Here is a 25,664-nt window from a genome sequence, read left to right as displayed (position 1 = left end):
CGATGGCTCCGCCTGCTAATAAAGCAGAAAGGATAAGGGACTGGCGCCAGCCCTTCATGGTTAGTTGGCGAATGCCCCTAAAGAGGGAGCCAGGAGTCGTCAAGCTTGATAAATTCGAGTTGAAGCTTTCAATACACTCGGCGATAAAGTACCAATTGCTGTCAAAGTTAACAACGGAACTTTTTTTTTTCCAAGAACAATCCAAGGCGATTAAGCTGAGCTATTCTGGAAGGGATCGTGGCATCTCCAGCTCCGGCAGGCCGCGTGGTTACTCAGCGACCTGGGCCAATGAACATCGCGCCCGCAGTTAGCGGTCCGGATAAGGGCACACGCCCAACTTTTTCTTTTTAACTTCCTCGTCCATGATTCAAACTGCCTCGCCGCCTGATTCACAGACACCGAGAGACTGCAGCATCATGCCTGGAAAGGAGATCTCTGATATTTGCATTTATTGCAAAGATTCTGAGGCAATCGCATCTATCCGCGGCCGTCGCCTGTGCCGGTAAGTGAGCTACCTGGACGTAGCCCGCAACTTCACAGATACTAATGAATGGCTTATTACTCCGCAGAAATTGCTTCATTGACTATGCTAACAGCAAAGCGAGTCGTGGCATGACTTCGTATCGACCACATAAAAACACCGCCACCTACAAATTACTCCTACCTCTCTCTCTCGGGATATCGTCTTCTAGTCTCTTGCATATGTTGGATCGATTGCAGCAACGGCAGGTTTCTGCTTCTCTCGGCCGTGCAGGATACGACGTGCATGTATTGATTGTCGATCCCTCGACTATTCATCCCGGTCACACCGACGTGCAAAGTAATGTCGACGCTGTCAAGGCGAGCTTTCCTCGTCACACATTCACCACCGTGCCTCTGCACAGCATCTTTCAATACGATGCGACTATCAAAGACACACTTTGCGACTTTGGGTTCGTTGATGAGGGGTTTGACTCGGATAAAGCACGACTTGATGCGTTTCGAGCATCCCTTTCAACAGCCACGGCAAGAGATGACATCGACAATCTCCTTCTTGTTCGTCTGATTGTCGCATTCGCCAAAACCAATAGCTGTGATGGCATTGTCTGGGGAGATTCCGATAGTCGCCTGGCTGCGAAGACTCTTGCGAACGTTGCTAAGGGCCGTGGCGCCTCTACGACCTGGCAAGTCTGCGACGGCGTATCTCCATGGGGCATAGACTTCTGTTTCCCATTACGCGAACTCTACAAATTTGAACTAGAGCTTTACGTCCAACAGTTGCCGGAACTAGCCAGTATCACAGTTCCTGATTTACAGTCACAGGAGAATTCATCGAACCGAAACCTCTCTATTGATGGGCTTATGAACCAATACGTGAAAACACAAGGAGAGAAATACCCCGGTGTGATGGCCAATGTAGTCCGCATTGTCAACAAGCTACAACCGATATCAAGCAACAAGCAAGATGCCAGATGCCCTCTATGTTCTACTCCGGTGGAACGCACTGCTCTTTCAGGGGATAATGAAGCGTCTACAATTTCAATGTGTTATGCATGCTTGCGGTCCCGAGCCGATATTTTACAAGATTCTTCAAGCAACTGAGAAGTTAAGGAAAGGAATTATATTCTATCAAATTATCCGGTACATCCATGCAAAATTGTGTCCTTCGATGATGACTCATCTTAGACGTGAAGACATCAATGATCACGCCCAAGTCCGCTTTCGAGGTCTCTTGGCTTCTGTTTGCGCCCACTGAACCTACCATTATCACGACGAGTAGATTGAGGTCCATGCGAGGACTGGGACTCAGCTGGACCACGAACCCCAACATTGTTTCCTGAAGGGACCTGCCCTGACGCTGGGTCTTCTGTGTAGCCAGGTGAATCTGGCAATGTGCCTTCCTCATATCTGTCAAATTCTTCCGGAAGACTAAGATCAACGGGGTGCTGATCATCTCCCGCGAGGTGTCCCTTCTGTGCGCGCGCCTTGTTTGCTCTATTTGCTTTTTTGCGCAAGTGTCTCTCCAGGAGTACGGCATTGCGAGTATTGCACTTGTAAATGGCGTCCGCGACATCACCGATAAAGGGAACCAGACCAATGAAAAAGTCAATCACTACGTTCAACAACATTTGTGAACGTAGACTATTGGGAAGTCCGCCATCGACCTTGTCACACTCTCTTAGCACCATCATTGCCAACGCAGCGTCTAGACCGTCGCCGACGCTATTGTGCTCGATCAGTAATTGTTCTTTCATCTGGATAACCATGGTACTTACAAAGGAATGAACCCGATGACGGCCCCCCAACCAAATCGAATACCACACATGTTAAAAAGAGCATAATCGAGCCGGTATGCACGACGCTTGACACGGTTGAGGACTTTGGCGTCATTCGGAGACAGCCCAGGGGGGATAGCCTTTCGCTGTTTTCGTGTCTTTTGGCCAAATGCTCGGCCAAGGCGGGACGCAGGGACTTGTTCGAAATATGGATCCTACAGAGGGGTTAGTTTATAAACACTAGGGGCTCTTAACTGCCGGCCATGTACCTCTTGTCCAAATTTGTTTGCCACATTCTCTTTCAGAATACGCTTTCCCACGAAGGAGGCCAGTTGAGCAGCCATGACTCCAGGAAAGTGGTTGCGTCACGGTATGTAGATAGGTGCGTGCTGCGGAAGGTAGAAACTACGCAATAGCCCAGGGTTGAGTAAGAAGAAGACGGAGAAGGAGAAGAAGAGGAAGAAAATTGGCTTAGAATTTATCTGGGAATTAAAGAACGTAAAAAAGGCGGGCAGGTAAGGGCGCCGACAAAAAATTATAAGCTGTGTTTCAAGTGCCCCTAGGGAAACTCGCTCGATTCGCTCCCGTTGATTGTACGTCATACACGATGATGCACATGCCCCAGCCACTCGTGTGGCGCACGGGCATGCCGAAGTGCCTAACTTGGCCTAACTTTACTTTTGCGGACTGTGGCGGTGCACTTGCTCTTACCGATTGTTCGATGGCCCGTGGCCAACCCTCTGTCTGCCATCTGGTCCTTGCTCAACTCGCCCTGTCGACCTGTCTATCAAACGTTCCATTGTTTTTCCTTGCTGAAGCTGCGTACGCCGGAATATTTTGGCTAGGGTGTGGTTCTTGCAGTCTATCTTGCCACTGCCAGTGGTTTAGGCTTAAGCACCCCCTCCCTTCCACGATTATCCTATGGTCTTTGATCAATAAGAACCTGCACCTGTGCGCTGAAATGCCCGATTATTGCAGACACCATGACAGAAACAAAGTTACAACTAGAAGATTGTGTGTTTGATTGCCTGTTCCTCTTAACTCTCGTTATGCAATAGCAATGACTTGTCGCTGACCATCACCGTTGCCAAAAATTGTAATAGGGCTGGATGATCTATGCGTTCGCTTTATTATAAACCTACCCCGTGAAGAGCTCGAATCAGTGGAGCGTATCTGTTTTCAGGTCGAAGAAGCACAATGGTTCTACGAAGATTTTGTCCGGCCACTGGATCCGGCCCTGCCTTCTCTTTCGCTGAAGGCATTCGCGATGCGCATATTCCAGCACTGTCCACTGATGTCAGAGTGGTCTGAATATCATCATGCGGCAGCATTTTCGGAGTTCCTTGCCTACAAAACTCGTGTGCCCGTTCGTGGAGCTATATTGCTGAACGAGAACATGGATAAAGTGGTGCTCGTAAAGGGCTGGAAGAAGAATGCCAACTGGAGCTTCCCCCGCGGCAAAATAAACAAAGAGGAGAAAGATCTTGACTGTGCCGTGCGAGAGGTTTGCGAAGAAACTGGATATGACTTGAAGGCTGCCGGTCTTGTGAAGGATGAAAAGCACATGAAATATATCGAGATAACCATGCGTGAGCAGCATATGAAGCTCTATGTGTTCCGGGGTGTACCAATGGATACCGTATTTGCTCCTCAAACGCGAAAAGAGATCAGCAAGATTGAGTGGGTCTGTCTGTCTGACCTTCCTACTGTTAAGAAAAACAAGCAGGCACAGCATGATGCTGTAAATGCTAACAAGTTCTATATGGTTGCCCCTTTCCTACACCCGCTCAAAAAATGGATTGCTCAGCAGCGGAAGCTGGATGTTAAGAACACTGCAACTGCATATACAGAGGGCGAGACATCCATGGATGAAGGTTTTGTCTCGGCTAACAACGGATTCACACCGATTCCAAGCCATGTTCAGCCCTCTATTCCGAGTGACTTGCCCGAGGTCGACCAATCTCAGGATGTATCATCACATTTGAAGCGCATACTCAACATTGGTGCTCCTACGCCACTCTCTACTACCACAACAGCCACGGACCCATCCAAGTCTAATGCTTTACTATCATTGTTACGGAGTGGGACAAACGAGACCTCTACACCTGCGCCCAGTCTACCTCAACACCATATGCAACCTCCACTTCTTGCTTTATTCAATCAGAAGGTAAACCCCGGCATTCAGACACAAAACCCTCAAGGACCTTTCCCGGTCCAGAACACTCCGGATTCCATAAATCAGCAGCATTTCCACCGATTGGTCTCTACGATGGCCAACTCCTCGCCATCGATTGCCACTCATATCTCGGGCTATAACCAACGGCCACCGATGGAAAATGCATCAAATCCGCAGCGCGACCAAACACAAAACATTTCAAATCAACCTACCTTGGCACCTTACCAGAGAACTGGAGATCCGCTCTCCGTGCAGCAGACAAATGCAGGGCAATTTCAAGGCCAAGTTGTGCCCCCTGCAAGCAAGTTGCCGCCTCCGAAATTGACGAGTCATTCTTTGGCTCTTTTGAACGTCTTCAAAGGCAGCTCTTCCCCTGGTCCCCAACCAGGAGTCTTATCTCGAGCCGAGGAACTGCAATCACCAGCACAGAAAACTCTAGCACCACAAGACCAACTTCTAGCCTTGTTAAAAAATCCCGCAAATAACGCACCCCAAATGCCAGCCGTGGAGCTTGCCGGGCAACCTGTACAGCCAGTCCCCAAAAGGATTCTGCAGCGTCCTCCATCGCTCAGCAAACCGAATGAGCTTCCCGAAAAAGCAACCACAGGGAAAAATAAACAAGACGTACTGGCGTCTGCTACCGTTTCCGGACCTTTGAGAACACCGGATTTTGATAGTCCTAGAAATCAACCTCGCAGAGTGAATGGCACGCCTCGTGTGACCGGAAAACAAGCACTACCTACATCCCCAATTACAATTTTGTCACGACCGCCATCTGCAAGGAGAGATCTCTCAACTCCAACACAAGCTTCGGGCTCAGTCTCACCGTCACTTGACGGCAGAGCGAAGAACACTGGAGCAGCCAAGAATTTTCAACCGCAGATCTTACGCCGGTCTGAAAAACTGGACCTCAATGCAATTCTTCCTACCCGAACGGTACCTGTCCATGAGTTATCTGAAGAGTCGGCGGCTTTTGCAGCATCAAATCAAGCTGCAGTGGTACCTGAGGAGAAGCTCTCCCAGCCTAATTACGACCGACGTCCTAGCCAAACCGCAGCACAGAAAGAAGCGCTGCTTTCTTTATTTGGAAAGTCTCCTGGTAAAAAGGATTCACTCCTAGCTACAGCAATGGACCACCCGATTTCGGGCAGTGTATACAGCGATACTGTTTCGTCTCCTTCGCTTTCCGTGACTGAAACGAACCCGGCAACTACGCAGCGTATAAAGTCGCCGGACAACAAAGCATTCTTGCTAGGTTTCCTTCAAAATGTAGCTGATGGAAAAAGATAGCTTGGCCGGCATGTGTGAAGGTACTTGAAGAACGTTCTGAGTACATTAACAGCAGTATATCTTGTTAAAAATATAAATTCCTATTTAATAGCTATCTAGTGTTGAATAGCTATCATTGTACGAAATAATATTATTGTGTAAGGAAACTTGAAGCTAGGCCTACAGGATAATACAGCTTGATATTCTGCCGTAAAACTCCGCTTGATGACTGACGTCGATGCTGATAAATCTTTCAGCAACGAATCCAACGGCAATTGGAATAACGTACAACAAACTTGCAAAAATGGCCCCCCGTGCCTCAGCAGGCTTTATCTGTTCAAGATGCATATATCGCAGCAGCAGCAGAGCGTTGTTTTCAACGAGTTCCAAACTCCGTCAATTGCGACATGAAGACAAACTCGGGATGCCGCCAATCCCCTCTACGTCTGGCTATGCGCTGCTTTCCAATCGGTCCCTTATCGCCGTCAGCGGTACTGATAGTACTTCCTTTTTGCAGGGAATGATTACACAGAATATGCTTATGGGGAAAGAGCCAGTTCGCGCGCCCCGTCGAACAGCGAGTTACAGCGCCTTTCTGAACTCGCAAGGCCGCGTGCTGCACGACGTATTCATTTATCCTATACCCAAAGCCAATCTCGGTGGTGGTGACGAAACAGCCTGGCTGATAGAAGTGGACAAGAGCGAAGTAACCAACCTCGTGAAGCATTTGAAAAAGCACAAATTGCGGGCGAAGCTCACAATTCGTGCGTTGGAAGACGGGGAACATTCTGTGTGGGCAGCGTGGAATGATGAGAGCACAGAGCCACGGTGGGCAGCATATAACCTTGAGTCTGATTTTTCTTCTCCATCGCGATTTTCAAACTCCCTTGTGGTTGGGTGCATTGATACTCGAGCGCCGGGCTTCGGGACGAGATATGTCACGCCAGGCTCAGATGACCTTCAAACTCACCTACCGGAGGAGTCGAAGAAACAAGTACAAGCGCAAAAGGTGGATTTATCGACTTACACGCTTCGGCGGATGCTTCATGGTGTTGCCGAGGGACAGAAAGAGATCATTCGCGAGTCGGCATTGCCTATGGAATACAACATGGACGTAGGTCGGGCAATTGATTTTCGGAAAGGCTGCTATGTTGGACAAGAGCTTACCATTCGAACACATCATACGGGTGTTGTACGTAAACGTGTTCTTCCTGTACAGCTGTATGGTGATGATCAAGATGTTGCTGCGGCGACGGCCCTGGCTAGCGGGTCAGCGGTGTATGACCCCGACACGAAATTTTGTCAACCTCCTCCAGGCGCGAACATCTCCCGAGCTGGTGGTAGACGAGGACGCAGTGCAGGTAAATTCATTAGCGGTATTGGAAATGTCGGGCTTGCTTTGTGCCGGCTGGAGATGATGACCGATATCTCGCTCACGGGTGAAAGCAGCCAATATAGTCCATCACAAGAATTCCGGGTTTCTTGGGAAGACTCTGCACTGAGTCTTGAACAGTCTTCGTCTTCTCCTTCTCCGAGTCAGAACCAGGTCAAGGTCAAAGCTCATGTCCCGGCATGGCTCAGAGAACATATTGTGGCAAGCACGATGCGACACTCTGCATCCTCGAGGTCTCGCGAAGGGCTCAGAGCGCGCGATTTGGTGGAACAACTTGAGGAGGAAGCTGAAGAAAAGTAAACAAATTGTACAGTATACTATATACAATATACCGTTAAAATAGCGGTGCACAGCCTTGGATCTTGAAGGTTATTCACGGTCTAGCCATGCAAGATGTACTCTACTCAATGGATGAATGTTTATATATATGACTACATTCTCGTGCCTTTCTATCTATGGCATGCCATTATTTCCCCAGACAATAATCACCGTCCCATTTGGGAATCAAGCTTCATACCGCCTTCCCAAGGCGGTGACTGTCTGATGTTGGCCGCTGGCAGAATAAGTTGCCGCCGCATACCATTTTAACCTCGTCATCTTTAAATTCCCAGATTACACAGCTCAACTGCAGCGTCGCTGCCTCTCAGTCTCTTTTATTGTCTGTCGCTGTATTAGACATTGACTAGTTAATTTTGTGGGCGGATATATACGTTTTCGCCACTTTGCGCGCACATTTCATAAATAGACGTCCCGAACGATCGTACACTTTTGCATGAGAGAGAGAGAGAGAGAGAGAGAGGAAGAAGAGCAAAATGGCGCCGACAGACGACCTCAAAGTGCATGCAACATCATCACAAGACTTCTATGCCCTCCTCGACATATCGCCCGCATCCGCCGAAAATGAGATCCGACGCGCATATCGTCGCACAGCACTAAAATACCATCCAGACAAGATCTCAAACCCGACACCGGCGGACATTGATAAGTTCCATTTACTACAGATTGCCTACGATGTGCTCTCAGATCCTACTGTGCGCCAGCTGTACGACAATGCGCGCGAGGCGAGGGAGCGCAAGAGGCGCGAGGTGGAGATGATGGATGCGGCGAAGAGGAAGATGAAAGAGGACTTGGAGGCCAGGGAACGTGCAGGAGATGCAGGTATATTAGGGGGACAACAGCGAGGCGTCAAGAGGACGTGGATGATGTCTTCTGCGACTGATAACGAGGAAGAGGAAAAATTGGAAAGGGAGATTCAGCGCATAGCTGAGAACTCGCAGCGAAGACGTCGCGAGGCCGAGGAGAAATTGATGAGGGAGGCAGAAAAAGAAAAGGAGGAAGAAGAAGGTGCACAAGAACGCGTAGAGGAAGAGGAAGAGAGGCAACGAGCAAACCGACCGAAAGAAAAAGGCGGCGGTACGAATGTTCCAGAGTTAGAGAGGGCAATCAAAGTACGCTGGATCCGCGAAGGACTTGGGGCAGAGTTTGATAAGGAACGATTGGCTGCACTTTTTGCGTCGTTTGGCAAGGTGGAGAATACATTTATGCTCAAGGATAAACGACAGCGACTGGGCGAGAAGAAGGAGAAAAAGACGGTTGCTACTGGCGTGGTGGTTTTTACATCGATTGTCAGTGCCCATTCAGCTGTTCTCGATAGCGAGAAGAAGAAAAGGACTGGTCAGGGTGATTGGGCCATACTCGACTCGGTGTTTTGGGCGTCAGGAAACGGACCTGACTTGGAATCAAGTCAATCGACGCAAGCGCAAGCACAACCCCAAGCCCAATCTACAACAGCGTCTACATCTACTCCAAAGCCAGCCTTTGACTTTGCCAGTCTGAAGAAAGACCGGGGGACACCAGCAATGAAGAAAGATGCCGGAAAACCCTCGTTTACTTCATTTGCAGGGGCGGCAAACGCAAAGCCATCCTTTGGCAGCGCCAATACCAACAACAGAACACCGGGGTTGACGACGCCGAGCCTGGAAGAGGTCACGCTCATGCGACTGAAGAACGCACAGCGCGAAAAGGAACGCAAAGCCTTGGAGGAGCAGCTACGGAGAGAAGACGAGGCCGCTGATGCGGCTGTCTAGGTTATTTATACAACGACAGACTCATTTGTATATAGGTAGTATACTAGCAGCATGAAAATATCACGATACCCTTTTTTTCGCGTTGCCTTACCTATTTAGGTAGGTGGTGAGGATCCATCGATGATTGGATAATTCCAATACGACTCTGCGAGGAAATTTTTTTTTTTTTTTTTTTTTTTTTTTTTTTTTTTTTTCTTCTCGAAGCTTGATTTGACCCACTCGGACCGAGACTTCCAGAAGGTACTCCATTGATCCAAAATGAATACGAATGGAAAATAACAACAAAAGGTACCTTGATGGGATTTGGTGCCGTAATATTAATGCGTCGGGGGCTTTTATACCACGACGCATAGGCGTTCGCAGTGAGTACCTAGGTAGCGAGCGTGTAACTATAAGTATCAATATAGAGTCATACAAGCCGGCCAATCACAAAAGAATGCCGCTAGTGCCCGCCGTGCCGTGATCCCGATCTTTACTAAAAATACACACGAAAAATACCGGTATTTTGCCGATGCCGTCGCACTTTTCCTAGGATACAACGTAGGGTTATATGGAAAAACATACTACGTAGTACTACTCTATAAACATTCCGTCGTTCCTGGCGAGATGAGCTAAGCCGCGGCCAATCGGGGAAGTGGGTTCGTCTCGTTGAGCCTAGTCGAGTCTCATTCGTCCTGTCGGCATTGTGCCTGCCTGTGTGGTCTGATAGTAGACTCGTAGAATCCCTTCCCGAATAGTCAGGTCTAGCCAGGTGTCTTGAAGCGTGTTTAGAGTGCATCTCCGTGGAAGCAACCCTGTCACATGCGCATAGCAGTAGTGTACATTATTGTGTGTGTGTGTGTGTGTTCAGTCACTGCTTGTGCATTTACAACTAATAGCTGCATATGACAGATGTCCTTCGCACTGACTGACGAACCCCGGACTTTGACCCCTGTTTTTGCATATTCCTCAGAGAAGTTGGATGCAGTGGCTACGTAGTCGATAATCGGCTGAGCTATAACCTATAGTTAATTATACATAAGCTGACTAGCACCCAACCTTGCATGGGCTGTTAGGTAATAGCAACGCAATGGTCCAATGTTTCGAGCACGCGGGGGGGATTGCGTGTTTGAGACGTGATTCTAGACTCTGATGATGTTTGTTTGGGCGATTGCACATAAACAAACGGCCAAAAAGGACGCGGTACTGTCTGTACTCAGGAGAGAAGTAGGTAGAGGGCAGCAAGGCTAACACGGCACATGATGCGGGGTACAGCAAGCACGCTAGCCCAGGCAGGAAGCAGCGAGGAGAACGACGAGCAGCCACAGCGTGATCACGTTGCCCCCAAAAATTTTCGTTTTTTTAAATTTTTCGCTGTGATTTGCAAGAGTGGGGCACATCGCGTCATTCGGCGGCGCTAAAGGGCACAAGTGGCAGATCTGTATGGTCACGCCGTGTATCCGTGTATTTATTGCGGTTTCAAATCGTAATCCTCACTTGCTCCATGGCGAGCGGTGCGCACGTGATTTCGACGAATTCGAAATGGCTGGCGGATTATCTCATCTCTCGTCAACCCGCCGTACGATGATCTAATCAGCTACTAGGTAGTTGACTAGTTAAGTTAATAGTAAATCCGGAAGACTAAGTGCCAATAGCAACAGCAATACCTGCGCTGTACGGTGACTCACTGCGCCGGGCGTATTGTAATTACCGACCCACCGCATCTGGCAGTCTCGACTCGTTTCGCTGCGCAGGTCGAAGAGGGGAAAATTTTCATATGGGAAGGGAAACAACCAGAAGACGCTTGTTTGCATCATGTGGATCGGACCATGCTGTCAAATTAGTCGGTGTGTGGGAAAGTACAAAGGGCAGGTGCTGCCTACTTTTCTGGGTGCTCCATCATACTTCGACTTCACTTTTCTGTAACTGCGCTCTACTGCAATCAAGGACACTTTACATCCTACACCTGCAGCACCACACTACTAAAATCAAATCAAACGGCTAGCCATGCCTGGCCGTCTCCTCTCCAACCTTGTTCGCTCATCCGAGCCGCATGCTGCGCCTTTCGCCTCGCGCTCGTCCTCGACCACCTCCGTGAACGACTCGCCAGTGTCCTCGGGCACCTCGTCCAAGAGGAACTCCTGGTCCTTGCCCGTCGAAGCCCACGATAACCTGGAGACCCGCATTTCTGCCGCCATGGACCACATCATGCACCCCGGCAAGGAGAAGCGCATCAGCCTGGGCAGATCCTCCCGTTCCAAGGAGCGCAAGGGAACAAAGGACACCCCCCGGGTTGCAGGCCCAAAGCTCGATGTAGTCATTGAATCGCCTCCCCTCGTCTTCTATGGCACTCCCGCAAACTCGTCGGGGGCGTTGTTCTCAGGGCGTCTGCGTGTCACGGTTTCCGAGCAGTCGGGCTCTACTACCTTGAGAGAGTTTAATGCTGATCTTTCCAAGACATTCACAACCAAGAAGCCAATTTCGAAGGACTGTCCTAAGTGCACCTCTCGCAAAGATACCCTGAAAGAATGGAAATTTCTCACCGAGTCCGTGACTCTAAACAAGGGTGACCACGATTTCCCCATTAGCTACTTGTTCCCAGGAGACCTGCCCGCCAGCGCTTCAGGAAGCCTTGGTGTTATTGAATACTGGATCACTGCCCGCGCTATCACAACAACCGGAGCGGAGATTGTTAAGAAGATCCCTCTTACGGTCCACCGTGCCATCTTGCCCGGCAATGACCGTGCATCAGTCCGCATCTTTCCCCCAACCAATCTAACTGGACGTGTCATCTTGCCATCCGTGGTTCATCCAATTGGTGCATTCCCGGTTCAGATGAGTTTGAGCGGCGTCGTTGAAAAGGGAGAAGAAACCCAGACGCGGTGGAGGCTCAGGAAGATGATGTGGCGTATTGAAGAGCACCAGAAAGTAGTGGCCAGTGCTTGCACAAAACATGCCCACAAGGTCGGCGGTGAAGGGAAGGGTGTTTTGCACCAGGAGACCCGCATCATCGGCCACAACGAAGAGAAGAATGGATGGAAGACCGATTTCGACACTGCCGGTGGCGAGATCAATATGGAGTTTCTGGCTAATATCAAACCCGGCAGCAACCCCATCTGCGATCTAGATATCAAAGGCCATATCGAAGTGAAGCACAATCTGGTCATCGAGCTCATTGTTGCGGAAGAGTTCTGCCCAAACAGAAATACCAAACTGATTACCCCTACTGGCGCGGCCCGCGTACTACGCATGCAGTTCAATCTACTTGTTACTGAAAGGAGTGGCCTCGGAATCAGCTGGGACGAAGAACAGCCCCCGGTCTACAACGACGTCCCTGCCAGTCCTCCTGGATATTCTACAATCAAGGGTGGCTGTGAGATGGAAGACTATAATGGCGCTCCCCTGCCGGAGTTGCCAGACTACGAGGGTCTTGAACGCATGGATCGAAGTGATAACTCGTCATATTCCTCTGGACTCTCGCGCCAAAGGTCCCAGTTGACAGCCGATGACTTGACTGCTGAGCCCGAGGTGTCGGAAGCTCGTAATCATGCTGATGCCGAGGGACCGGAAGCTGTCGAGGCCGGGCATGTTGAATGATTAATGATTCGGTCTATTTGAATTTTTCTTGCATGACGACGTTACGACTGCAATCGATATCATCTCAACTCGTTATACTTTATCTTTTACCGTTCTTAATATCTTCTTTCCTTTGTCCATGTTTGTTTATCTAGTATCCTTAGCGTTAATCCGGTTTGTTGATACGGTTTACAGGGTGGCAGTTTGACTTTGTTATTTCTGAGCTGGCCTTGCATAGGTCTTGATAGGCGGACAGATACCCATGGTTGTTTTGTCTTTCTTTTTCCTTTTTCTTTTTTTCCTTTCTCTTACTTTTTTTTTTTTCTTTTCTCACCAACAAATGTTTACCCGTCGACGAACGACGCGGCATGAATGTTCTTTATTTTTTTTACCAATATCTAATAATACACAGCTATCAACCCTACCTTTGTCCACAAGTAATTCATCCACCCATGCTACGTAAATTAATAAACAGGATACCCCATAATCCCCTTCCCCCAAGCCAACGGCACCAAAACAGCCATCAACGCCGCCAACGGCGACGAGATCTCGAGCACACACCAAACCCACATAGTGCCTATACTCGGCGCACGTTTCATAACAGCATAATAGCCCGCTTCATTCGTCGTGCGCACCAGAAAAGAACCCAGCACGATAGCGAGCGGTAGGAAAAACGCTGTTTTACCGTTTTGTAGGTCGCCGACTAGGGCGGTATAGATTACTGATGATATAGTTGCTGGCGGCGGCGGTTGTTTTGTGGTTTTTGCTTTCGATTTGTTTTTGTTTTTGTTTTGGGATTTTCTCTGCCATGGGAACGAAATTATATGCCCATGTGCCAGATGAATGCAGAATGTGAGCACGGGGAAAGCGATCAGGGTCGATTCGCGTAATAGGTTTTTGAAGTTGATATCTTGCATGTATTGGTGGGCCGCGAGGAAGGCGAGGGTTAGATGTACGGTGGTTAGTGGGAGGGACAAGAGGAGGGTGTCGATGAGAGGCGGTAATCCTTCTCCTGAAGCTTCTTCTTCGTCTCCCTTGCGAGAAGAGTCGGGTTTAAATGAGGATATCCCGCCCGACGGCGACACTTCCAGGAACTGCGTCTCTGTCGCATCTAGGTCGAATAACGATGCTGACGATGATGCAGTCTCCTTTTCATTCTTGTTCTGTTTCTTTTTATTATCGTCATTGCCGACAAATTGATTCAACTCCTGTTGTCGCTCGGCTACGATCTCGAACAATGTCTTTGCCGGTCTTTCGCTGTTGGCTGGTGGTCGCGCAAGAGGGATGGAGGAAGGATCGAAGCTGTCTTGTTGCTGCTGCTCTTTTTCAGCCGCCGCGGCAGCTCGGCGTTGTTTGCGGTTCTGTGGTGGCATGGCAAGGAAATATATTGGGACATATACAGATTATTTGTTGAGAGGGAGTCAAGTTGGATAAGTTAAAATATAGCTTCCGCCGGGGCGGATCATATGCTTACTAGTCTGTATGTAGTCTAGCGTGGTGTGGCCATCTTAGATTCTTCAGATGTTTATTTTCACTTCAAATCAAAAATTATTTATTACACTCGTTATAACTCAAACCTGACTATTATCCCTATTATTCTCGTATGTAACTTCCTCCCTATTTTCGCGTATGTATCACCGTACCCAGAGAGCACTGTTTATAGATCAACCTGATTGGTACAAAGCTGGCCCAGCAACAACATGTTCGTTGATCAGACTGATGTTGAACGGCGTCAAGTATGGGTCATCATCAGTAATGGCAATGAACATGGTTCCATTAATCGCTGGATCACCGCTAAACGTCTCGAGATCCGGCTGAATCGTTGATCCAGACGAGTTGCCGCTCAGCGTCAAGGGCGAGTATGTCACATTCAACTGCGTCACCCACACAACATACGCTGCAGTCCCTGCTGAAGAGGACGTGATGTAGCTGTTGTTAGGTCCTACTTCCTTTCCGGGCGTGTCCCATGTGAGATTGACTTGGCGACCGGGATAGGATAGCGGGATGCTGCGGTTCTGCGTAATCGCGGGACTGCAGTCATTGCCGCCAGTTTGGTTCAGACAGGCTGCGCTTCCCGTAATCCCAGTGCTGTTTAGTGTGTTTGTACCAGCTCCAAGAGTCTCATTGAAGCCCTGGGATGCGTTCACGCGAGCAGGATTGGGTTGGTCAAGGATCCACAGCGCCGGGAAATTCTGCCAGATCAGACGTGTTTGACCTTCCGGGCATGAGCTGATATATGGAGCCAGCAAGGTCCAAGCCCAGGATTGCGGGACGCCGACTTCAAACCAAATTGGCATCGGGAACAAGCCGTTGAATTGTCTGAAGATCAACTGCTGCCGAGCTTCGGTGCTGATGCTCTGCAGGAGTAACTGGGCTGCTTCGCGACTGTTCAGATGCGGCAAGAAGCCGTATACACCAGATTCGCCAAATCGCGTGAGCTTTTGGCTGAAGTCAATGAATTCGCGCACAGTTGTGAACGGGTAGTTGTAGTTGCATTGTTGGGGCGCCTCGGCTCCTAGGATGTTGCTGATGAGCGTGGCATGTCCGATTTCTTGCTCGGCCATGAACTGGATCAGGTAGCGGTCATCCGCAGACAAGCCGGCTTCTTCAAAGTCAGAGTCACTAAAGGTGGCAAGCCCAAAGTGGAAAAGATCAAGCTCAATCCATTCCTGGTAGAGAGCAAGCGCCTACAAAACCAGGGTTAGTCTGCATTCAATGGAAAAGCTAGGTCAAAACATACCAGTGATTGATAATCGAAATCGCTTTGGGCGTTGTAAATAGGAGTGCTGTTCAGACCCAGACCGCCTCCAGGGGTATATGGAGCAGGCTCAGCGTCATGCAGCTGTCCGTCGCTAGGGTATGTTGTCTGTGCCGGGGATACGCCTCCAACAACAATTCCAGTACCGACGGAGCTGGCCCTCAGAGCACCGGTGGTAGATGGTCTGCCGCTAAACGAGCCGTGGGAGACCGATGGCAGACCGCTTCGAGTCGCTGGCGCGCTTGAACTTGGCGTAGCTCTTGCGCTGCTTGATGCGCCTCCGCCTCCGCCTCCCCCTCCAACAGCACTCGAACTCGCACTAGCACTGCTACTACTGCTAGAGCTAGAGCTGGAAGTTCTGCTGCTCGTTGATGTTGAAGAAGTTGTATCTTGCGGCTCTGCAAACCCGACAAATAGCAACGTCCACAGGACGATAAATGAATTTGGCAGCACCATGATGACGATTCTTTTGACTTCACTTCGGTAGTTTTAACGACGAAGAAAAACGAGAATAGTTCACGGGAGAAGTTCATATACTCAAAAAGGAGCAAAGATTCGTTACCTAACGTAACGAATTTTATACAAAGATGACGCCACCACTCTCTAATTCTTTTGATTCTATGTAACGTTGAAAACCAGATTTCCCAACAGGAAAAGAGCAGAAGAGAACAGAAAACCCGAGGATTCTCTCTGCATTTGGAAATGGAGCTTGAACACTGCTATGAGAAGCATGAAGTCAGAATAACGTGCTGCAGATGTATTGCTGATATCATGGATCTGAATGCGTCGCGTCTGCTCTCCAATGAAAGAGACCTTGCTAGGCAAAGCAGGTGAAGCGTGCTGCTCCCATAGGCTGTAGAAGACAATGCCAGGACCACCTAGGGGCCAAGCTACACTGAATGGACCGAATGTCATTCGACGACACGAAGATCTGCGGGGTGACCCGGATCGATAACCTTATGCCAGCGAAAGTATACCCTAAAGCTGCCCAGTCGGAAAGTACCAAAGCCATCCCATCTGTTCCGCCTGCTCCGAGAGGTACCCACTGTATCCACGGGGAGTTGTCATTGATGTAGATGGAAGTCAATTGAAGTTTGATGTTGAAGTCATGACGTTCACTTAGGCAGTGTGGGGCTGTCCACATACATGTGTGGCAAAGACCTCCATATATTTCGCTAACAACTCTAAGCACGATGTAGAACTTGGTTTTACTTTTCTCTTTTCTCTTTCTTTTTAATTGTTTCAGTTCTCGCAGGAGCCTGCAATCACGCTCCCTGGAACTGCACTTTCTGTCTACATGTATCATGCAATGTACCAAATCGTACATCGTTGCCCTCGAACTGACACTGTTAAGGTCTGGCCAAAATCCAGGACATCCCCAATTGACAACTATGCCATATCTACTCATCTCTAGAAGTTATACCCAATTTAGAACTCTTGACTCTGTAATTGTTCGTGTTGTGCAACATAGTATAGCCCTTATCTTATCCATGCTGTCCAGATAAGAAAGGCACTGCTTATCTTATCTCTGGCCCCCCACCCCCCGCGTTCTGGAGATAAGCGTCAAAACACAGCATGAAATCACTCTGCAAGCAATATCCTACCAAAACAAGTGCCAGCAGCTCCATAAACCTTGACCTAGGGAACCAGGCCAACACAGACACAATGGCAGACTTCCCCATCGTCGACATCCACACCCATGTCTACACTCCCGCTTACTTGGACATGCTCCGAGCCCGCAAAAAGGTGCCATACGTCCACGATCCAGCCAACGGTGCTGATTCACGTCTAATCATCCTCTCATCCGACGACGATGCCAGTACGCCCGCAGACCAGCGCGGCCGCCCCGTTGACTCATCCTACTCCGACATCGAGGTAAAACTCGCATTCATGAAGCGCCACGGGATCACCACCAGCGTGATCTCGCTGGCCAACCCGTGGCTTGATTTTCTGGACGTCGACGACGCACAGATCTGGTCGGAGCGTATCAACAACGATCTAGAAGAGACATGTGCGCAGGTCAACAGCAAAACCAGAACAGACACTGTCGCGACAGGAATCAAGACTCTGTATGCCTTCGGTGCCCTGCCGCTATCAGCCCCGGACGCATCCATAATCGTAAACGAGATTACACGACTCAAAATGCTCCCTCACATGCGAGGCGTGATTATGGGCACATCTGGTCTGGGAAACGGCCTCGACGACCAGAAGCTCGACCCCGTCTGGGCCGCGCTCGCACAAACCCAAACTCTGCTCTTCCTCCACCCTCACTATGGCCTCCCCGACGAGGCATTTGGTGGGTCCGAAGTAACGCAAAGATACGGCCACGTTCTCCCCTTGGCGCTTGGTTTCCCGCTCGAAACTACTATTGCGGTTACTAGGATGCTCCTATCGGGCGTCTTTGATCGGTTTCCCGATCTTAAGATCTTGCTCGCGCATTCGGGCGGTACGTTGCCGTTTTTGGCCGGGAGAATTGATAGCTGTATTGCGCATGAGCGCAAGTTTGTCGCGAACGGCGGTTCGGCACAGGGGCCTGTAAGGGATGTGTGGAGCGTGCTGAATACGAATATCTACCTGGATGCGGTTGTGTATGGCGAGGCAGGTCTTAGAGCAGCTATTCACGCAGCTGGGAGTCACGAGAGGCTTTTATTTGGTATACTTCCATACTTATATAAATCACATATCAGATGTTTCCCTAACAAAGGCTATATAGGTACCGATAACCCTTTCTTCCCACCTCTTTCCGAAAAGGAGGATGACATCTGGCCCAGTGTCACGACCAACTACAAGGCAATCGAAGGAACTCTGGGTGAAGACAAAGAGGCTGTTCGAGGAGTCCTTGGTGGTAACGCAGTTCGCATTCTAAATCTCAATTAGATAGCACTTCTCCATATAATATATCATAGCGTTCTGTAGACATTCATTCTGTAAGATTTTCCTTTTCACGTTTCCACACAGATTCAAGTATATCCCACCCTAACAATCTCCAGACTTCTCTTGAAAACCATTCCGAGGCCGATTCTGATTCTTTGGTGAGCTGGGTCTTTGGGTCTTCTGTTGGAATGTGCTGTGGTTTTGCTATTGAATCGAGAAACAACGGTTCATCTTCGTGAAATACTGCCTTGAGTAGAGTACTTTGCAGTTTTTTCTTGGTGAAACGAAGAAGTAGTCCGGCATTTGAACTTTTCGATGCTGTTGCTGCTGTAGTATCCTCGAATAATGACGATTTGATCGAAATGGAATGCACCAGCGCGATCGCCTTCTCTAAAAGCCAGACGAGGTGATGAGTTTCGAGCTCACAAGCGACAGTCGCAAATGTAATAGTCTCAACATTGTCATCAATCCCCGCACGAAGACCCCCGGGCAAGGGCAATTTGTCAGGGCTGACTTGCAGATCAGGTGTGGTAAGGAAATCTTTGAATCCGATCACTGAAAGAACAGTGCCCACGCGATTGAGGAACACATAGAGGTACCCCTCGAAAAGACTATCGCAACCAGCTGCAACCAAATTTGTTGCCTTCAGCATCATGCCTGCAAGCATGCGTCTAAGCATATTCATGACTTCGTCTTCCCCATTCGAAGACTTTGATGGGTCAGGTGCTGATAGATGCCTTAGGCTTCTCGAAGAAGGGCTCTTCTGGTTTTGTTTATCTTTAGCAGAATCTTTGCCGGCAGCTTGAATAGTGCATATTTCCCCGAGTTCACATAAAACTGTCTCAAAGAAACAGACCATATGGTAGACAATTTGACCCTCGTATTTCTTTCCTTCAGCCGAGTTCATTACCTTGTTTAGAGAACGGCACAGAAGCGCATGAGCGGCTTCGATGACCGCAAGAACGACTATCAGGTTTGGTATTTTATTATCGGGTTTGCTAAACTGGTTCGTTTCAGCGCTTGTTCCTTCACTGAGAAATGAAACAATTGACGTAGCGGCCTTGCAAAGATCGACGACACTCGAATAGATGGAAGGCCAGTTGGGTCTCTTTTGTATATTTTGTTGAAGCACTGACAAATGTCTCATGATTGAGCCAATACCTGTATCAATCGAACGTGATGTTAGTGAACGACGGACCGTCAAATACTTCACCAGGATATACACACTCGCTTCACTAGCGCCTTGTTGAGTGATTAAATCACTCAACCCCACCAGCTCAATTCCACTGTCAGCCAGTGTACTTGATATAGTATGATTGGCTTTCTGCCGTTTCCTCTGGGATTCTGTTATACTCGGCTCTTTGCTCTCTTTGCGCTTGCCGCTCTCTGGGGCATTATAGACGCCATCGTCTTGCTTGAGCTTAAGCTTCAATGTTTCTATTCGTTGCTCTAGCTCATAGACACGATCGTTCAGCTTGCTTTGTGCATCTTCAGCCTTTGTGTAAGCTTGCTTCCAGAAGGCCACACTATCGAAATATTTGTCGCTGGCGCTAGTTGGATTTGGGGAATGATTCCGGGGCTGTTTGATGTGCAAACGGATTTGCTGGATGTGATCTGAGAAGATTTAGATGAAGCCAGTTTGATTTCACTTGGGAGGGGGGCAAAGCCTGGCAGCTCACCTACAACGGAGGTTCTCGCTGGCTTCGAGTTGACAATGGCAATCGCAAGAGCCAGTTGAGCCTGAGAAGACAGTGAGCCTTGCTTTGACTTCTGCGCAAGGTCCATCTTCTGCAGTTGCAGTTGCAGTCGCAGCTGTTGTTTGTCAAGCTGAACGAGCCTTCCGCTTTGCAGGTTGGATCTTTTCTTTGTCTTTGCTCACGTGCCATACAGTCTCTTTGTCAAACAACAGCAACAACACACTGCCAGCTTTTTACGGCAGATATCCTATCGCTTCCCCTGAAAATCCCCAAGCACCACAGACACCACTCTCCCACCGTCTCACTATTTATCCCTTCTGCACTATCAGAAATTCGCCCAACAGGATCAATGTTAGGGCAATTGCAGTTCATCTCAAGGATAGTCTCATGGTCTGAGCTTATAAGATCTCATACAGATGTCTCTGGTACCGCCGTTCTACCGTGCGGACTACACGGGAACTTTTGCCAAAATATATTTATATTGCAGGGAAGGAATTACGGAAGACCTGCGGACCCAACATGATAAAGTCCTCCGGAATTTCACGGACGAGTGGAAGTCCTATGACAATGTCGAGGACCTAAAATGTTTCGCCGAGTCGGTGATTTGCTTCCTGCTGGTCCCGGGCAAGGCCCGAAAATACGCCAATGCGTCGAAGCCAGCGTCTGCATCACCCGCGAAGAGTCCCAAGCAACGATAGGAGAGCTTGAGGTTCGAGATGGTGGAAGATTTCAACCGCTCAAGCCAGAGTCATCAAGCGGATTGTCACCACCTGCCAGCGTCTGATGAGGAACATTGGCGTGTCTTGAAATGGACTCTCAACGCTTTGATGCGACTTGCAGAGACACCTCTCAAGCAAGAGCTTATGCCAATCTGGGAGGAACTGGTCGCCCATACTGTTCGAAACCCTTCAGCAGAAATGTAGGGCACGCCGCACGGTGCTTAAATGCACACGATTTCCTTATTTCCACGACATTGTTCAGGGAGGGTGTGTGTGGTTCTGATTAGATTTGGGTTAGATGGTTACTTTTCTTCTCTTTTTTTTTCGGTTGTTATGTATAGAACAGTAAAAATTGAGTTGATCTAGCACCGGAGCAATGCGTATGAAGATGGCACGTCAGAATGGAGCAAAAAAGTAAACGTCCCCGAGTGGGTTCGAACCACTGACCTTGAGATGTCCTCTTCATATATAGATATGAATAATAACAGTCACACGTCTTAACCACTGGACCACGGAGACTTCTTATTGGTCGGCGTCGCCGGATTGTCTTAGACTTATCTTTTAACAGATTTTCAAGCTTGATTGCCAACCAAGACAATAATACAATATAACCAATTTCTAAATAAGTCTTGCATGGGTCTCTCGAGTCACCTCTGTAGTTCGTCAAATGGTGCTGTATAGGATGACCGCATAGCTATGGTTATAAACGGTCTTCACATGAGATATCACACAAGAGAATATGACTTTATTCAACAGGTTCACCTGTAGATTTTAAGAATACCAACTCCAAAGCCTGAGGCCCATCATGGGGCTTAGGAGATGGGACATTATGCCATCCAGTCTTGTGACTCTTCTCTGTATCTAGACAAGGAGCACCCGTGCAATTGCTCGACTTCGTCAATTAGTTTGGCCAGAGCATCTGCCATGAGAGACGAGCAAAGGAACAAAATCCCCGGTGTGCATAGAGGAGAGACAAAGAGAACTCCTGCTTGCAACAACATTGGGGCAAATTCTTTGTCTGCCGTATGCAGCTTGAGGGTACAGATGACAAAGAAAATATCACAGCAAATTCCTTCTTGTCGGGAAGAAGTTTCCTAAGACATCTGACTAATCGCGCACGAGCTTCCCTTAAGCGGACCAAGTGTCAAAACTAAAGTGTAAAAAAAGCGTCAAAATCCGGGGGATCGCTCGCTCCACTTCCCGCCGGTCCACTCTTTCCCCGCATTTCTTTGAAGCTTGAAATGCCTCAGATTCCAGATATCGCTTGGGTGCATGCCAGTAAAACTGCCTACAACTGCATACCTGCCTTCGGGATGCTTGGCCCCAGCAGGCGGGCATGTCTCGTCTTCTCCGCTGGAAAACGCCTTCAGTTTCGTTGCGGGGCATCTCAGGGTCCTCCCGGAGCTTTTCTTAGTTGGAGACATCCGTTGAATGAACTTACTGTCTCTACGAGCCTGAGATGCTTGCTTTCTGCTTGCTATGGTTCAAAGAGGACCTTTTCCACGACGCGAACGCTGGCCCAATTGTCTCCCACCAGCACGCCTAACGCGGAAATGTCCTTTCACGAACTAAATTCTCGCAGCCTAGGACTTCGCGAACGAACAGATCTAGTTTACGAGATTCTTTGTCATGGCGAGCCCAGTCAAATCCTCGAAGCGTTGGCAAACCCCACGAATCAGCAAGTGGTCGCGTCTCTGCCGGACAGTGTCTTCGTTTCCGCTTTCCTGCGCCTGACACCAGAGTATTTCATTGAGCCGTTCCTGGGGGTCTTGCTACCGGTACATGAGAGGCGACTGTCACAGAAGGGCCTGAATACCGTTGAAGGGGTCATGGACCGATTCTTCCGACCCTTGAATCAAATCTTACGGGCACGTCGTGGTAGCGGTGGAGAGAATACTTTCGGTCTTCTCGAATATCGGCATCTCCTTCGCATCTCGGCATCCATCGGCGATCGAAATACATGCATGGAGCTCTGGAAAGGTATGAAGTACTTGGGGATAAAGCCCGATCTTCAATGCTACAACTCGCTCCTGCACGCCTGCGTGTGGGAAGGCGCGGTGTTTGGACCTGGACGGTATCGCTTACGTGTAACGCCTTTTTATTATCGATCCAGAGCTGTTCCTCGACCGCGCGAACGTTTCAAAGGATTCGGTACAGCCGCTCGAAGTGTGCGCAAACAAGTCTATTCTTTTATTCTCGAAATGCGCGAGGCCAACTTACCGCTCAACGAAGATACATACATCTATATGCTTCTTGCTAGCGCTAGAGTTGGAAGTAGCTCAGGTATGAACCAGGTTTTGAAGATGGTTTGGGGCGTCGATGCTGAAGCCCTCGCCAACACCCCTGAAGAGAATCTGCCCGCTGCAAAATCCCTGCCGGCATCATCCCCGATGTATCCTTCACGCAAATTACTTCTAGCTGTGGCACATGCATACGGAACTAATAGCATGTTTGAGACGTCGTTGCAAATTGTCAAGTACATTTCTAATCAGTTTGGAATCGAGATCACGGATGATGTCTGGGCGGAGCTTTTCGAAAGAGCGTTTGTCCTTTCTAGAAAACGCTATGGAAAAGACTCGCAACCTCTCTTGCTAGGCAAAATCAACAGCGATATTCTTTACGACCTCAAGAACATGCTACAACTTGACGGAAAACCTTACGATATGAACTTGTATCGCATGCTCGCCACAACGGCCTGTGTTAAAGCGCGATATGACAAATACCAGGAGGTGACTAGAGAGGCATATAACCTACTGCGCAAAACACGGAGAGAACGCAACCATGCACTTCGTGTACTCGAAAACTACCTGGGCGTATCACTCCGCATCCAGTCGCCCTCTAGTTCCGCTTCTCTAGACGAAAGAGCCCGCTTGTGCGCAAACTGTTCTACGCCACATGTCTGGCGAGCTCTACGCAAATACGAATTGCTGCGCTTACTAGTCGAGCAGCAGCAGAGCCTTATGGAGAAGATGGCCGGGTATGCAATCATCAACCAGAAGTATTGGCCTGGACCGTTTCACTCGGAATGGGCTCATCGACTTTTGCCACAATTCATCGCCGAGTGGAAGGATTTCCTCCCGGAATCATACAAAGTCTACCTCAATAATGTCGGCGAGATGGAGTTTGTTGGAAGGACGACTTTTATGGATGCGAATTTCCGAGTTCATGGCAATGAGCCTGTGCGCTGGTCGGACTGTGGTAGTGGATTTGTCGCCGAAGAATATGATGACAATGCTGCAGATGATCATGATGACCAGGCCATCGAGGTCAGTCACGATGTCTTGTGGGCTCACTTCAAAGCTCGTTTTGGGCCCCTTGCTATGCTTCAACCTTTCCGCTGGTTTTTTGAGAAAGGATGGAGTCGGGCGCCAGTCCTGCTTCAAACCGTGGAACATATGGAAGACAAGTTTAAGGATAAGGGATCACGGAGATTACTCGCGGAGGAACGGCAACAGAGTAGCACTCTGATTAAACATGAGAGAATGCAGCATGCTCACTACGTCACGATGGAACCTTTTTATATTCCTTTATCTCTCTGATGTGCAGTTCGTCTATTACAAAGCTGTTTCTTTTAAGTTGATTTGTTTTGTACAGCGGTATGTTTATACATCGATGACGACTCGAGATAATTTTTGCATGTCCCTTGTATTTGATAGACAAGGTTGAAAGATATCCACATGTACACATATCGACTATCCATGAGAATGAACACTATCTTCGTTGATCAAGAAGAATATGTGCATTTATTATAACTATTAACGTTGTATGATATGATACAGTGCTAACCAATCACTATGATACATATTGTAGACTTTATCGTCTTTGAGCGAACTCTTCCTCGCATGTAGAGAAGAAAGCAAGGCAAGGTTAAACCCTTTCCTTCTTCAAATCATTCACAAACATATACCGTCCGATGGTAATCCAGCCCCATCGAAACCACAGCATTTGACTCTTGTGGCCATCTGTCATTGCCGTGCGCGCTTGTACCCAGTCATTGAACGAGCTGACGTACAGAAGATGGCTGGCACATCCATTATTAGTATTATTGGCATTATCGTACTTCTTGCCACCGCCAATTCCTACAGAGTCAACCAAATTGGCGACTGTGCCGATGACCATTGTCAAGAAGGAGTCGAGGATGCCCGAGTATTTTCGCAAAACGTTTGTGCTTGTCAACGTGTACAATGACACAGGACATGAATACCCGCTTCTGTCCTTCATTAACGCCTTCAGAAACGCCACTGCGCCGTGATATAGGGATCGATGGTTGGGATGGTTGCTAACACCGTGCTCGTCGAATGTGAGGATGACGTCGATGGTAGCTTTGGGGGGAGCGTCGCTTGTTTTGGAAGAGAACTCGGGAGCAAAGGCCGATGCGAGAAGAGAGGAGATATCCTGGGCGGACCAGGTGATGGTCATGCTATCCTCGAAACGTGCGGGGTCGTCTATCACGAAAACGTCGGATTCGTGGCGGAGGCCCAGGTGAACGGCGCTTTTCTCGAGCTCTTTCTTGCGAATGTCGCCTAGGCCATCTGCATTGCCTGCGGTTGGATGAGCGCGGTGTCCAAATGCCAATAAGAATTATTATTTACCTGTACTCAAGCACAAGATCTTTACATGATTGCCTAGTTCTGGTCTCGTGAGCGCCAGCACAGTTGGCGCAAAGAACATCGCCTCGTCATCGGGATGCGCAATGAGGAGACATATGCGCTTGTTGCGCAGGGTAGGAAAGGAGCCGGAAGAAGTCGAAGAGATCGTCCAGAAAATAGTCGCAAGAAGCGGGGCGATGAGCGCAGCTGCAATCCAGGATGTCATAGTGGTGAGGTGAAGCTTCGTTTGCCAATTGCTGCTTCCTTCGAACCGCGCCGAAAATCACGGGAT

General features: G+C 48.9%; 11 protein-coding genes across 11 annotated transcripts; 6 read left to right on the top strand and 5 right to left on the bottom strand.

The window, feature by feature from the left end:
* Positions 1-416: 416 nt before the first annotated feature.
* UA08_03526 (hypothetical protein) lies at positions 417-1,581 on the top strand (the record flags this gene model as incomplete). The annotated part of the gene is made up of 2 exons (XM_020265836.1): positions 417-502; positions 570-1,581. 2 exons carry the CDS (start codon positions 417-419, stop codon positions 1,579-1,581), a joined length of 1,098 nt encoding a protein of 365 aa, XP_020121250.1.
* A 95-nt stretch (positions 1,582-1,676) lies between these two features.
* UA08_03525 (hypothetical protein) lies at positions 1,677-2,599 on the bottom strand (the record flags this gene model as incomplete). Its single annotated transcript, XM_020265835.1, has 3 exons — positions 1,677-2,202; positions 2,256-2,470; positions 2,525-2,599. The coding sequence occupies 3 exons, from the start codon at positions 2,597-2,599 to the stop codon at positions 1,677-1,679; spliced, it is 816 nt and encodes a 271-aa protein (XP_020121251.1).
* A 639-nt stretch (positions 2,600-3,238) lies between these two features.
* On the top strand, positions 3,239-7,393 carry UA08_03524 (hypothetical protein; the record flags this gene model as incomplete). Its single annotated transcript, XM_020265834.1, has 4 exons — positions 3,239-3,269; positions 3,359-5,700; positions 5,831-5,858; positions 5,958-7,393. 4 exons carry the CDS (start codon positions 3,239-3,241, stop codon positions 7,391-7,393), a joined length of 3,837 nt encoding a protein of 1,278 aa, XP_020121721.1.
* A 512-nt stretch (positions 7,394-7,905) lies between these two features.
* UA08_03523 (hypothetical protein) lies at positions 7,906-9,180 on the top strand (the record flags this gene model as incomplete). Its single annotated transcript, XM_020265833.1, has 1 exon — positions 7,906-9,180. The coding sequence occupies one exon, from the start codon at positions 7,906-7,908 to the stop codon at positions 9,178-9,180; it is 1,275 nt and encodes a 424-aa protein (XP_020121722.1).
* Positions 9,181-11,166: 1,986 nt separating this feature from the next.
* UA08_03522 (hypothetical protein) lies at positions 11,167-12,756 on the top strand (the record flags this gene model as incomplete). Its single annotated transcript, XM_020265831.1, has 1 exon — positions 11,167-12,756. The coding sequence occupies one exon, from the start codon at positions 11,167-11,169 to the stop codon at positions 12,754-12,756; it is 1,590 nt and encodes a 529-aa protein (XP_020121254.1).
* Positions 12,757-13,199: 443 nt separating this feature from the next.
* Positions 13,200-14,108, bottom strand: UA08_03521 (hypothetical protein; the record flags this gene model as incomplete). The annotated part of the gene is made up of 1 exon (XM_020265830.1): positions 13,200-14,108. The coding sequence occupies one exon, from the start codon at positions 14,106-14,108 to the stop codon at positions 13,200-13,202; it is 909 nt and encodes a 302-aa protein (XP_020121255.1).
* A 291-nt stretch (positions 14,109-14,399) lies between these two features.
* UA08_03520 (Protein rds1) lies at positions 14,400-15,949 on the bottom strand (the record flags this gene model as incomplete). Its single annotated transcript, XM_020265829.1, has 2 exons — positions 14,400-15,422; positions 15,476-15,949. The coding sequence occupies 2 exons, from the start codon at positions 15,947-15,949 to the stop codon at positions 14,400-14,402; spliced, it is 1,497 nt and encodes a 498-aa protein (XP_020121252.1).
* Positions 15,950-17,158: 1,209 nt separating this feature from the next.
* On the top strand, positions 17,159-18,370 carry UA08_03519 (hypothetical protein; the record flags this gene model as incomplete). The annotated part of the gene is made up of 2 exons (XM_020265828.1): positions 17,159-18,146; positions 18,207-18,370. 2 exons carry the CDS (start codon positions 17,159-17,161, stop codon positions 18,368-18,370), a joined length of 1,152 nt encoding a protein of 383 aa, XP_020121253.1.
* A 99-nt stretch (positions 18,371-18,469) lies between these two features.
* On the bottom strand, positions 18,470-20,152 carry UA08_03518 (hypothetical protein; the record flags this gene model as incomplete). Its single annotated transcript, XM_020265827.1, has 4 exons — positions 18,470-18,571; positions 18,612-19,333; positions 19,595-19,981; positions 20,047-20,152. The coding sequence occupies 4 exons, from the start codon at positions 20,150-20,152 to the stop codon at positions 18,470-18,472; spliced, it is 1,317 nt and encodes a 438-aa protein (XP_020121651.1).
* Positions 20,153-22,024: 1,872 nt separating this feature from the next.
* Positions 22,025-24,322, top strand: UA08_03517 (hypothetical protein; the record flags this gene model as incomplete). The annotated part of the gene is made up of 1 exon (XM_020265826.1): positions 22,025-24,322. One exon carries the CDS (start codon positions 22,025-22,027, stop codon positions 24,320-24,322), a length of 2,298 nt encoding a protein of 765 aa, XP_020121650.1.
* A 328-nt stretch (positions 24,323-24,650) lies between these two features.
* UA08_03516 (hypothetical protein) lies at positions 24,651-25,598 on the bottom strand (the record flags this gene model as incomplete). Its single annotated transcript, XM_020265825.1, has 2 exons — positions 24,651-25,324; positions 25,376-25,598. 2 exons carry the CDS (start codon positions 25,596-25,598, stop codon positions 24,651-24,653), a joined length of 897 nt encoding a protein of 298 aa, XP_020121642.1.
* Between the last annotated feature and the right edge of the window lie 66 nt (positions 25,599-25,664).

This window comes from Talaromyces atroroseus (assembly GCF_001907595.1).
Source record: "Talaromyces atroroseus strain IBT 11181 chromosome Unknown scaffold_3, whole genome shotgun sequence".
Lineage (NCBI taxonomy): Eukaryota > Fungi > Ascomycota > Eurotiomycetes > Eurotiales > Trichocomaceae > Talaromyces > Talaromyces atroroseus.
This window is presented reverse-complemented; position numbering and strand designations above follow the sequence as displayed.